Source organism: Syngnathus floridae, chromosome 2 (assembly GCF_059516105.1).
Source record: "Syngnathus floridae isolate MCC-2025c chromosome 2, RoL_Sflo_1.0, whole genome shotgun sequence".
In the NCBI taxonomy this organism is placed as follows: domain Eukaryota; kingdom Metazoa; phylum Chordata; class Actinopteri; order Syngnathiformes; family Syngnathidae; genus Syngnathus; species Syngnathus floridae.
This window is the reverse complement of record NC_142414.1, coordinates 6234118-6247633: the sequence shown is the minus strand read 5'-3', so window position 1 is coordinate 6247633 and position 13516 is coordinate 6234118. Positions and strand designations below refer to the sequence as shown.

The 13516-nt window shown below is 42.9% G+C and overlaps 1 protein-coding gene across 1 annotated transcript; it reads right to left on the bottom strand.

Annotated features, from left to right (window-relative positions):
* Positions 1-1951: 1951 nt before the first annotated feature.
* bgnb (biglycan b) lies at positions 1952-12674 on the bottom strand. The gene is made up of 8 exons (XM_088369440.1): positions 12471-12674; positions 8210-8471; positions 5546-5658; positions 5120-5333; positions 4925-5035; positions 4379-4472; positions 3637-3775; positions 1952-3560 (listed from the first exon to the last, which is right to left on the bottom strand). The coding sequence occupies exons 2-8, from the start codon at positions 8454-8456 to the stop codon at positions 3363-3365; spliced, it is 1116 nt and encodes a 371-aa protein (XP_088225566.1). The 5' UTR covers positions 8457-8471; positions 12471-12674; the 3' UTR covers positions 1952-3362.
* Between the last annotated feature and the right edge of the window lie 842 nt (positions 12675-13516).

The window sequence follows — 13516 nt, the reverse complement described above, 5'->3', positions numbered from 1 at the left end:
CCGACCGGAACTGTGGCCGTAAGGTCGTTGGTGCCTGTCGTGGTGGCAATCCCCGAACCCGCTGGTGGACACCGGCGGTAAGGGATGCCGTCAAGCTGAAGAAGGAGTCCTATCGGGCCGTTTTGGCCTGCGGGACTCGGGAGGCAGCTGACAGGTACCGGATGGCCAAGCGGAACGCGGCTTCGGCGGTTGCTGAGGCAAAAACCCGGGCGTGGGAGGAGTTTGGTGAGGCCATGGAGCATTTCCGGCAGTAAGTCGGATTCGTTCCCAGTGAGGGTTGGACTCCGCCAAGGCTGCCCTTTGTCACCGATTCTGTTCATAATTTTTATGGACAGAATTTCTAGGCGCAGCCGAGGCGTTGAGGGGGTCCGGTTTGGGGACCTCAGCATCGCGTCTCTGCTTTTTGCAGATGACGTGGTGCTGTTGGCTTCTTCAGGCCGTGATCTACAGCTCTCGCTGGAACGGTTCGTAGCCGAGTGTGAAGCGGTCGGGATGAGGGTCAGCACCTCCAAATCCGAGTCCATGGTCCTCGATCGGAAAAGGGTGGAATGCCCTCTCCGGATCGAGGATGAGATCCTGCCCCAAGTGGAGTTCAATTATCTTGGAGTCTTGTTCACGAGTGAGGGGAGGATGGAGCGCGAGATCAACAGGCGGATCGGTGCAGCGTCGGCAGTAATGCGGACCCTGTACCGGTCCGTTGTGGTGAAGAGAGAGCTGAGCCAAAAGGCAAAGCTCTCAATTTACCGGTCGATTTATGCTCCTACCCTCACCTATGGTCACGAGCTATGGGTCGTGACCAAAAGAACGAGATCCCGGATACAAGCGGCCGAAATGAGTTTTCTCCGCAGGATGTCCGGGCTCTCCCTTAGAGATAGGGTGAGGAGCTCGGTCATCCGGGAGAGACTCGGAGTAGAGTCGCTACTCCTCCACGTTGAGAGGAGCCAGATGAGGTGGCTCGGGCATCTTATCAGGATGCCTCCTGGACGCCTCCCTGGGGAGGTGTTCCGGGCATGTCCCACCGGTAGGAGACCCCGGGGACGACCCAGGACGCGCTGGAGAGACTATGTCTCTCAGCTGGCCTGGGAACGCCTTGGGATCCCCCGGGATGAGCTGGATGAAGTGGCTGGGGAGAGGGAAGTCTGGGAGTCCCTCCTAAAGCTGCTGCCCCCGCGACCCGACCCCGGATAAGCGGAAGAAGATGGATGGATGGATGGATGGATGGATGGATGGATGGATGGATGGATGGATGGATGGATGGATGGATGGATGGATGGATGGATGGATGGATGGATGGATGGATGGATGGATGGATGGATGGATGGATGGATGGATGGATGGATGGATAGCCAGTGCAACAGAAAGCTTTGAGTCACATATTAATGGCTACATGCGAGTGTAAATTACTGTAATTATTTGTAATTGTAATTACGAACTACAAAACTATTCTTATGTATCATGTACCTGTCAGACTGTCAGAGATGAGTGGAAAACAAAAGGAAAAAAGAGTCGGTCCAGTTCATTCGTGGATGAGGTTTTAAAAAAAACTGCTGTGTATATAGAATTTGTTGAGTATTTTCAACAATTGAAAATAAAATAAAATCATTAATTACATTTCATTAACCAATTATTTAATAACAATGCTAAATGTATATACAAAATTATTTGGTTTAATGTTCTTTAATTATTATTTACAATAAATCAAGTAACCAATTATTTGATGACATCTCTTCCTTACAAATATATTAAAATGAACCAATTTTAAAGGCGAAAAAATAGTTCAACAAATATTACAGGACTCGACAATAAAAAAAAAGTCTGGATTAAAGAAATGAGAGGGCCGCACGAATGATGGATGGATAGAATTCAAGACAAAGCAAAAGTAAATTGATGGCATTGATACGTAGATATTGACTTCAGTATGTAGACCTATTGCTTCAAAATGGCACATAGACAAGTTTGGCATAATTTATTTGCATTCTGTTGCGTTGGTAATAATCTGTGAAGGTTTACACTGGAAAAAAATTTACATATAGCACCATTAAACATAAGATATGGATTTAAATTGACAGATTAATGTGTTAAAGCCAGTATGTGTAAACTGACATATTCTCTCACAATCTAACAATTAAACTAATAGCAATTATATTGTGATGATAATAATAGAATGTGTTTGATTCATTGTATAAAACATTCCCCTCATTTAATATTTCTGCAATAGGATGTTGGACCCAGGGGTTGCTCTCTGGCTTAATGCAGCATTTGGAAATGTCTTTATTCACATGCAGCAGTAGCTTGTCAGATTACAGAGTGGAGACAGGACAACATGTCTATGGTGAAAGAGCTTTTGCATTACCAAGCAGAGAGAAAGTGAGCAAAAACTGTGCAAAACAATGCATTAACACTACTTTAGTTTGCAGCACTATGTATACACATTACTTTTTTTCCATAAGCAAAGCTGGTGTGTGTGTGTGTGTGTGTGTGTGTGTGTGTGTGTGTGTGTGTGTGTGTGTGTGTGTGTGTGTGTGTGTGTGTGCGTGCGTGTGTGTGCGTGTGTCTGCGTGCGTGCGTGCGTGCGTGCGTGTGTGTGCGTGCGTGCGTGCGTGTGTGGGTGGGTGTGTGTATGCGTGTGTGTGCGTGCGTGCATGCGCGTGCGTGTGTGTGTGTGTGTGTGTGTGTGTGTGTGTGGGTTGCTCTAAATGGGGCACATCCCCACTACTTAAATGCCCCGCCCCTCAAAGACTACTTACAGATAGCAAAATAGTGATAAAAGGCACAAGAGAGTATCTGTGGAGGTTCAGTCATGTCAATACAAAACATGTTTATTGCTGAGAAGAGGTGAACCCCAATTGGAAAGCAAAACATGTTACTGAACCATCTAAACTTGAATTAGTATCTATGTTTCTCCACGTCTTGTTGTTTTTTTGCAAAAAGGTGAGAAATAGTAACATCTAGTGTTCAATACTAACACCATAATTTGCAACTCTCCCATTGTACAACACTCATAAAAAGCAAATATTTCTGGATGTAAAAATCTATTATATGGCTTCTCTGTTTTTCATTCAATAAGATACACAGGGGATTTTTTTTAATTTCTTCCTATTTTGGATCGGCCCAAACATTCTTCCCAGATGTGAATTATCCTCTCAACTAAAAGTGAACTTAAATAGAAAAAAAATCTTAACGTTTTACTGTACCTTTAATTTTATGATGGATGTTTATTTAATCCACCCCACTCAAAGAAATTCTATAATTAAAGAAAAATTCAATCTTCTCCAATATTTTAAGTTTATTAATTCAAATTGTCTTCTTCATTTATCCATCACTTTCCCTCCATATGCTGCATCCCCCCGAGCAAACCCCCTCTACTTTTTGTAGTTTCCGAACTGGACAGCCATTCGGTCACTGACGCAGCGGAATGTTGCGGGCTGCACCTCCCAGTAATTGACAGGGTTGGAGAAGAGACTGATGCCATGGTAGAAAGCTCTCTTAGTTCCTGCTCCTTTAGGACAGAAGGCATTCAAATCCACCTTGGCAATGTTGTTGTTATGGAGGTACACCACCTTGAGAGAATAAATAAAACACTTGTGGCAAGCCCTTATAAAAACACAACATGGCTGACGGGAGCTGTAGACTCACCTGCAAGTATTTCATATCTGGGAGGCCTTTGGGAACAGTGGAGAGTTGATTGTTGTCAAGGTGCAGCTCTCTGAGCCTCGGTATGAAAGCAAGACTTCCACCCTCAATGTTGCGGATGTGATTGAAACTTAGGCCCAACCTGGAGAAAAAAAGAGGATGAGCGTGTAATTTATATATATATATATATATATATATATATACGTATATATATATATTTTTTTGTGCGTGTGTGCGTGCGTGCATGTGCGTGTATGTGTGTTTGTGTGTTAGAGAATTGATGCTAGTTTTGCATTGTGTGTTAGCATTTAGCTAGCAGCCGCCGTAAATTTAAACTGCTGTGGTTGAATACACAAGGGTTAAGGCTGTTGAAATAACAAAGGAGAACATAAACATACAGTAAAACAAAAACTTCACAATTGTGTGTTTTGGAAGATTATTTCTCTGTGAATTCAGCATGATCCCACAAGTGTTCCAATACAGGGTTGAGGTCAGGATTGTTGACAGGCTACCCTATTCTTTGTTCTCCGAAATTCTGGAGGTAGTCTCTAAAAAACATGCCTGTGTGGGGGCGAGCAGTTCATTTAGATGAAGAGCCATCCCACAAATGGATGTTTAAGTTTAATTTTAAAAGGCAATTTATGTCTTATGACGATCGTTAAAACCGAGAAATAATATATCAAACGGTTTTTGTTTTACACTTATATTGTGGAAAAAGTTTCAAATGCCTTTTGCTGGGTGTTACCTGAACAGATTCTTGTAGCGTTTCATGTCCTCCAGTTCCACAGCCTGGATCTGATTGTGGTCAAGATGAAGCTCATGGAGACTGTCTGGGAGATCTGAAAGACAAACACACATTGTCTGAATGAGTCTACTGAGATTGACAGTAATACATTTTCCAAAGAAGTAAATTCTATTTCCAAAGTCCTGTTCTGTCACACTGTTGTATGTTGTGCCGCAGGGTTCAACTTTGGGGCCACTGCTGTTTTCACAGTATGATGATGAATCAGGATGAGAGTTGTGGTACATGCAAAACTCATTATTAGTCAATCACAAGGCTAGCGTGTAGAGCGACTTCATTCACCCCAACACAAATGTGGCGTCTTCATTTGACGTATTAATGGGACTGTAGCAGAAAGCCACAGTACAAGCGGATATGATGCACAAAAAGCAGGAACCCAGTCTATAAACCTCTAACCTTCTTGCTGTGAGGCAATAGTACTTACCACTCAGTTGCTGTCGTTTTTTCATCCGATTACTCTATTGTAAACATATTTAGCCAGTCAATTACCTTTGGGTATGCCAGTCAGTCTGCTGTCTGATATGCGCAAAAAGTTCAGTGTCAGGCCCTTGAAGGCACCAGGTTCAAAACCACTGTTCTGGATAGGGTTTCCTCCCATCTCTGCAAGAGAGACAGATAAAATGAAGACACTTTCATAACCAGCGTCCCAGTCAATAACAAAGAGTTGTGTTCGGGATTTTTGACCTATGCAGTTCATGCTGCCCAGTCCTGAGAAAGCACCAGATTGCACCTTCCTGATCTGATTTTCGTGGATCCTAATCTCCACCAAGGAGGTAGGCAAGTTCTTGGGGATGCTGGTGAGCAGATTCTTGGAGAAGTAGAGCTTCTGCATGCTCTGGAGAGGGATGAATGCCCTGGGGTGGACCTTGGAGATGTAGTTGTTCCTCAGAGATAATCCCTGTGAAAGGCAAGTCAGCTAAGTGGCAACATCCAAATAGTCAATAGAAAACAATGTCTTGTATTCTCTATAAAAAGTTAATCTCTCCATCTCCTAGGAAGTGGAGATTCAAAACGATATTTCACACCAGCGCTGAAGTCAATGTAAGCTGAGTCAGTTACAAAATCAGAAAAGCTCAATGGAAAGGTTTGCAGAGTTCATGTTTGTCTTACATATAAATTGGTGAGGCCCTTGAAGTCATTCTCTCTCAGTTCGCTGATATGATTGTTCTGAAGATCCAGGAACCTGGTGTCAGGAGGGATATTACTTGGCACCTCACTCAGACCTGGAAACCAACAAAAACACAGAAGGGAGCCATGCTCCAAACATCTCCACGAGTAGCATGTGAACCAAGACCCTTAAAAAACGCTACATAATTGTGATATCTTGACTTAGTTTTAAGGGAGTTGGTGTGTTTAAGACCTGCAGATTACAGTGCCATACAATGTCAAATCTGCGCATTGGGGTTCTGGGTTGTTATTTTAATGAGAGATACATATAAATCATATCTAAACATACAGTAGGCAAAGCCATGGAGATCACTCACAGTAACACAGAACTGGTTGGTTGTATGTGTATGAAGTCATGCACACTTACACACACACACACACACACACACACACACACACACACGCGCTCACGTACACACGCACACCAGATGGGGACACCAAATGTTTTCCGTCTGGTCTTCATTTGACCAAAGTCACCAAGGCGACGATTTAAGTACCATCAGTATAAAGCTTCGGTTAAATGAAAAGGAAACAGAGCAAGCTTGCACTCTGATCTTGTGTGTTTTTGTGTGTTTTTGTGTGCGTGCGTGTGTGTGCGTGCGTGTAGTGAAGTAGTTGCACTTGACGATGAAAGTGTCCTGTTCTGGCTGCAATGAAAAAACAATGATATCAATGATACCATCGCCTGTTCAGAAATTATATCTTTTGTTTTTTCTTCTTCTTTTTTTTTTTTTTTTTTTTTTTTTTTTTTAATTCAAAAACAACCCCAAGAAGATTTTTGCAATAATTCAACATCGGGTCCATTTTTAAAAAAAAAAAATTTGGGCAAAATGTCATTGAGTTATCTTCATTATCACCTAGAGCACAAAGCGACAAGTCCTGTATGTTTCAAATGCAAGTCAGTTTATCTGCATGATGCAAGCAGGTCCGCTTGGCAGCCAGTACCAGCTGTCCCATTGGGATCCAGCCTTTCACCATCCCATCCCACCACATCTACCAGCCGCAGCTGTCCATTCAGAGTTAAGTTTAGATACAGCTTTGGCTGTAACCAGCCGCGCCCTCGCTTTTCACCACCAGGGATCGAACACTGCGGTGCCGTCCAGTTTCGGTTCAAATCCACGCAAGCAGCATTCAAGATGCAAGCGATTCTTAATCATACGGTAAAGGCACTTTGTGGGTGTGTGAATGCTTCTGACCAATAAGCCGCTCTGGGAGCATAATCAGACGAGGTGTTGAAGAAAAATGAATTCTTTATCCTTGCCAGAGCAGCGTTCAGCATGCATGCTACAACTGGCACCCTCAAAGGTGGAATGCGGCATCAAAGTTGATATTAAAGAAACATTCAAGCGACACATGGATCAAAATGCATCTCCAGTCACCTAAAAGCCCAAACCGCAGATTTCACTCGTAAAGCCACACGACTCAAAGGCTTGACCACAGACTGACAAAACTGGCACCTTGTCAAACCCCAGCGCCCCTCTAGACAAATACTCAACATGGTGCGGGGATGCACACGGAGAGGAGACAGACGCCACTGCACTGCCGAAGACACATCTGTTCTAAATAAGCATGCAGGAAATTATATGCTTCCACATTTATCCTCTGCAGAAACACCAAGGTTCCACAGTAAATACAGAGAGTTCACAAAGTGATGAATCAACACAACCATTATGTTAAAACAGAAACTTGGAGAAGTTGAGCATCTCCATACCTGCGTATATGGCAGGCCGATGTATTTTTTGGGGGGGTATCCAGACAAATTTGATTGGAAAATTAGGAGAATTATAATTTTAGTAGTTGACGTGTGAACATCATGTTTAATGGAATTTTGATTGCTTACTGGTTGATTGTAACTTGAAATGGAAATTTGGATGGATATTTGTCATCATGTTGCTTTGGTTTAATTAATCAAGATGATGAGACAGTGACCCAGACAAACATGGAGCTGTTTTGATTTTGTTTCCTTAAAAGTGCTGGTTCTGGAGATGCAAGATTTCCACCCGACACTAGCGAACGTATTTGAAGTCTCAGCAGTGTGACATTGCATATTGCTTGAAATTATTTGGATACATTAGCTGCATACTTGATCGCTCAGGATTTTGAATTTGAACTGTCTTTCAAAACTGAGCGTTCCAGTTAGATTTATCTTTGATGGAACTGAACATACCGTACCCTTTCCAAGCAAATGTTTTGTGAGAACCCATTGCCCTGAACATAAAATAGCTTGTCTCCTCCCATCGTATACTATGACTGTCTGTTATTTGTCCAAGATCCTACAGATTTTCTCTCGGCTGCCTTCATTCCTTCACTCATTTGATCCGTAACAGTCCATCAACTTTCTCGGGTTAACGTTTATTTTCTGACTAAACCCCATCTTCCACCCAACATCTGCACAGAGAATCCCTGAAAGAGATGTCAAAACATACGCTCCCAAGGGATAAAATCTGTTTGATGTCAGACCAAAAGACGGCTTTGCATTGCGGAGGCGTGAGAGTCACTGACCATTTTGTTTCACCCAAATTTCCGTTTGCCATTTGAAGACCTTGCACATTTTGTATCAAAGAAACATTTTCTCGTCAAAACCCAAACACACACACTCTCACCGACCGAGGTCAGAGCACTGGACCACTTTGAGTCGACACTGGCAGCCGAAGGGACACGTGGGCATGTCGGGAGGGGGCAACTCTTCAATAGCTGATCCTTCTTCCTCATCCTTCATCATGGCCTTCATGTCAATGTCCAGACTATCCAGGGCAAAATCCCAGAAACCTTTCTGCTCGAATGGCAGGGCAACAGACGGGCAGAGCAGCTGGGCCACGCATAGTAAGAGCAGGAAGGAGCAAGACGACTGCATCTTTCTTTGGGACACCTGAAATGAAAAGAAAGAAAGAAGCAGAAGTTGATATGATACAAATATGTCTGTGGTAATATTTCATAAAAGTTTGACCTGGCTTTGTTGATACATTTCTCAAACTCCATCACCAAACACAGAAAGAAATATGCACTGGCAACAAAATATAACAAATCATCATCTCCTGAGGTGGGCATCCCGTCAGTCCGTCACTGATACAAAGTTGTTTGGATGACGAATGATGAGAAACTTAAAAAATGACAGACTAAACATTGAGGGAAGTCAGTTTCCAACCGTGAGCATAATCGTCATGAAGCGAGTCAAGTACAGACGTTCCTCTTAAGCCAATAGCAAATGTTTTTCCCCCTTTGCTAAGTCAATAATTGCCTGTGCTTTGTAAGCTAAATATAGCGATTAACACACTTTGTAATAATACGACACAGTGGGATGAATCTGGGCTACACAGCTCAGAAGTTCACACTGCACCAAGAGGGATCCAAGAATCCGTTCAGGGAGTCGAAGCCACCCAAACCACAAAATGTTGGCGGTGCTTCTTGCACACCGATTCTGAGGTCAGGTCTCTTTGCGGTTTAAGAGGTGGAAATTATTACATCGGTGCAACCTAACAAAGGTGCAGTTCATTCACAGAGGAAAGAGGGGAAGAGCAAGTGCAAGTGTGTTTGTTCTTCTCGAAGAGCATGTCAGCAAAATCCCATGGTGCTAATCAAGATCCACAAACATGTTAGATCACGTGGCTTGATTTATTCTGCCTGTGCTGACTAGACAGAGACCCACTCTGTCGAGTCCCTACAAAAATAAGATTAACACTCCCCCAAATTAATTTCCATACCGAAGGAACTGTTGCTCTTTAGCAGCAAGGCTAATCCCAGGAAGCTAGCTAATCTAAGCACAGCGAGCAAGTGATTTTCTCCGTAGCGCGAATAATTCCACAGTGTACTGGAACTGGTTGTCTGCTTAAGGTGCCAAAAACCTGCATGCCATCCGCACCAGGAACTCCAGTTAGCTTAGCGAGAAACTAATTGGCAACAATGTCACTAAAAAAAAAATCTTTAGATTTGTGTTAACCGCAACCACCTTCTCAAGAATGGGGTACCAAAATAACAGTTCCTTTCTTCTACTTTAAAGAAGTAAGAAAAAAAAGGAATATTGCATGACGTGGATTTGATCTGGTCCTTGCAGTGTGTTCCATGCAGTATAAATAGCAGCCAAATTATACCGTTTTGCAGCAAAGAAATAACAGCCCTGGTTTCGGCTTGGTCAGAAGAATGAAGCCAACGGGACACAGCCACGACGACACATTTGTTTAGCATCGCACAATGGCGCACAGAGAAGAGCTGCAACACAACACCAACAGACACCTACAATTTCTGCAACGTGCGCAGCACAAAATTATGGGCGATATCACAAATATAATGTCACTCTAAAAATGTGTGCCCTAATCAGTGGCTTTCTGACGCTCAAACCGATGATTTGTCTGCTGTTAGTCTGCATGTGACGCAAGACGAGGGAAAGATCTGGAAAGAGAAATAAAAGATGGAATGGAATGGAATGGAATAAAGCAAGCAAGCACTTTGTTAAGAAACATGGCTACTATTATAGAAAAAGAGGAATTGGCTGATGAAACACGGCAATAATGTCAAGTTAACCAAAGTAAAACCAATAAATTGACCACACATGACCACACCTCAGGCATGTAAGACGAGCCTTGCATTTTTTATATTATAGAGAATCCATCAAGTGTTGGGTACTCATCAGAGCTTCCATCCATCACTCATATCTGATATTGCTGTCATTCCCATCGTGCAGGTTTGGCCCTTGTCAAGCTCAATATGTGTTTACCTAGTATGCTGCCTGTGTGGCAAGAATAATCACCCTGGCATACAGCCGGTGGTGTTTAGTCTCAAGTGAGTCAGGAGAATCATGTGACTCCCTGTCATTTAACTCACACGCTCACACTTTGAAATCAAACTACTCATTAGTTGAGATTCAGACTCAAACCTCAGGAAAATAAAACAGTAATGTTGGGACTTTTCAAATGCCTTGTAGGAAGGAGACATGTTTTCTACCTCTACAATCCTCCAAACCACTTAATGTCGGCTCATTCACCCTCTCGCGCAATGCAGCTGAGGTTTCAGAAACGTCGCCATTTTTCCAATTATCTATGGCTCACTAGCCAAACCAGCACAAGATGCAGGATGGAAGCGCAGTCAAGACAGGGTCAAGGGGTTGAGCAAAAGCTGCCACGTCATTGTCGGGTCAAAATTTAGGACAGTGGTAAGATGGGTAAGATAATGTTGTTATTTTATGGGAGGATAATGGGAGATAGGTCAGGTAATGTTAAGATTAGCGGGCTAGGTTAATAATAACACTATCCGACCATACCAGGAAGTGATCCGAAAGGAGGGCAGCGTTCAGAAGGCAGTTCGGTCAAACCTGCCACGTCAAAACCGAAAACTGATTAGCACTCGGGTAAAGCACAAAGTGCCAATTACCCATTTAACTTTTTATTGTTATGTGAAGAGAAAATCTATTCATGGCCTGGGTTGGATGAAGGAAGAATGTGTTTTTGTAACAAGTCAGTGTTATTCTGAATAGAAATCCAATATAAAATGCAAGCCAATAAAGCTAGAACAACACAAACCTAAAACTCACAAGTATTCACCCCGCTGGCCAAAATCACCACTGCTTGCACGTACGTTGACAAAGTGCTTTAGTCTAGGGATAAAATGAAACCCTGCTGGAAATGGGTCGGTTGAGCTGACCTCTTAATTTTGTCCATGTGGGCAAACACACACAAATTATTGGGCTGGAAAGTGTTTGCTCACATGCACCATTTGCATTACCGAGCCTGCTCTTGTGCGTAAGTGTGTTTTGCTACAGTCTTCTTTCCTGCTGGAAAAAACTAATCTCCCCAATTAGGGACTAATAAAGGCCTCTTCTATTGCGTTCTACTCTATATTATTCCCTTCTAATCACATAACTCCAGTTGACACACAGGCTAAGATAGGCGGGTCCTGTAGCAGGCTCCGGGTGGAGTAAAGTGCCACAGTGGCTGTAATTTGGTGAGTGCTGCCCCTAAAAAAAAAATTTTAAAAAAATTCTTTGCCAGCTCTTCTGATGTAGCCAAGCTTGGATGCGGTGGCAAGCTGCAGAGAGCAAAACTACATACAAAAGCACAAGAACAGCGCCCAATTGAAAGTACTGGCAGGTATTTTCGCAGAGGACGTGACTTTGAGTTGGATGCTGAGAGAGAGACAGGTGAATGGCGACACATGTGGGAGTGTGCCACAGACGGTCTAATAAGCGGGGAAAGTCAAGAGACAGAAAACAGACACGTTTCATTTAGAATGGCTGACCAGTTCCACCACACTGTTTGCTCTGTCTTTGCGCAGTTAAGGTGACTCAATGGCATGAGTGGCTCATACGGTGGCCATGAGGTCATGGCTATATGGCCGGACGGGGCCACCGAGGGAGTTCTGTTTTATTCTTGAGCACGTCAACATCAGACGTATAAGTCGAGTCTGGTGAAAAAAAAGAAAAAGAAAAGCTATGTGCGAGTTTCAAGTTCAACCGTCATTATTTTTTCTTTACGAACAAATTGCGCCATCTAGTGTAAATGTGGAATAAAGGTTGAACCCAGATATGATTTATGTAGGACGCCAATCATCAAGTCTAAGAGCTGACACAAATGTGCAATTATTTGGAGGGAAAGTAAATTAATTTAAAAAATCTGAAACACAAAGGAAGATGTATTTGTGCGTGACAAACTTTAAAAAAAATGGTGTATATAATCTTTGAAAATATATACAGTTTATAGCATTGACGGAGTTGCACCTTGTACTTTTAAACGCAATTGCTTCTCAATGAAATGAACAGTTTTAGATTATTGTTACCCATTCCAAATTTCTGTGCAGAGCTGAATGTGGTATTCCAAATACAAAAGTTACAATTAATGTATTATGTCCAATGAAATTTAAAAGAAAATTTGTCCCCTACCTTTTGAATAGAATTCTGATATTAACTCCAAATTCCAAGAGTAGGTGGAACACTGTTGCCTCCCTCGGTGCGTCAGATTATCCTGCAGATTTTTTGTTTTATATGTTCATCACATTCAGGGATTATTACAGTATTTGTCTTTGGTCCTCTGGCATCCAGCCTCTGCTCCTCCACCACCGTGTGCCACTGTGAGCCCAAACAGTGCTTCCAGCCCATAAAGTCAACAAGCCAGCCTCCTTTCTCCCCTTTTTTGGGATAGAGGAGGAGGAGGAGAAGTGCAACACCGCTTCCCAGTGGTGCCTTGAGATGCAAGTGGTTGAAGAATTGCAGGTCATAACTTTGCTTTTGATTAGCTTAATGCTAACAAATAATGCAAAATACTATTGACGTGCTCACAAACAGCATCACAGCAGTATTCCATTTTCAGACAAATGGTGAAGTAACACAAATAACACTACCCTCTGGCATATTTTTTTTAATCCTCTGAGATGAACAATCAATATTCCTGTGACTAATTGAGGAGCTTTGACCAGCTCCATGTATAGCTATATGTCTGAATGTACACACCAGAGGGGGCAGCACAATGTCCAGTAAATAGAATTAAATCAGTTTATTTTTTTCAGCGTATTTAATGTTGCATTTTATCAAGTGCACTTATAGAGCAGTGGTTGTCAAACTTCATAAACTTTTCAAAAATGCCCATGCTGTCGCCTATGGAGGAGACATGGTGTCACTTCCAGGCTCCATTACGAGAATGGATCAAGTATATTTGTAGGACACTGGTATTGTCTCTCCATTCTGCTTTCTATTTGATTTTGTTCAGGCAGGATGAACATTCTCATCTACCGGCGCTCTGATTTCCTCTCTGAGTTGCCAGAACCCAGACTGAGGCAGTTTAGCGAGCCGCACCATCTGGGAGCTTTTCCCACCTCGTCCGACAAGCCAGCCACAAAAACACTTTTCGACTAGCTCCACATTGGCCCCGAGCGCCACCGTTCTGGCTTTTGAATGTCACATCATATTATTTAGCCTCGCTATCTAGTTCA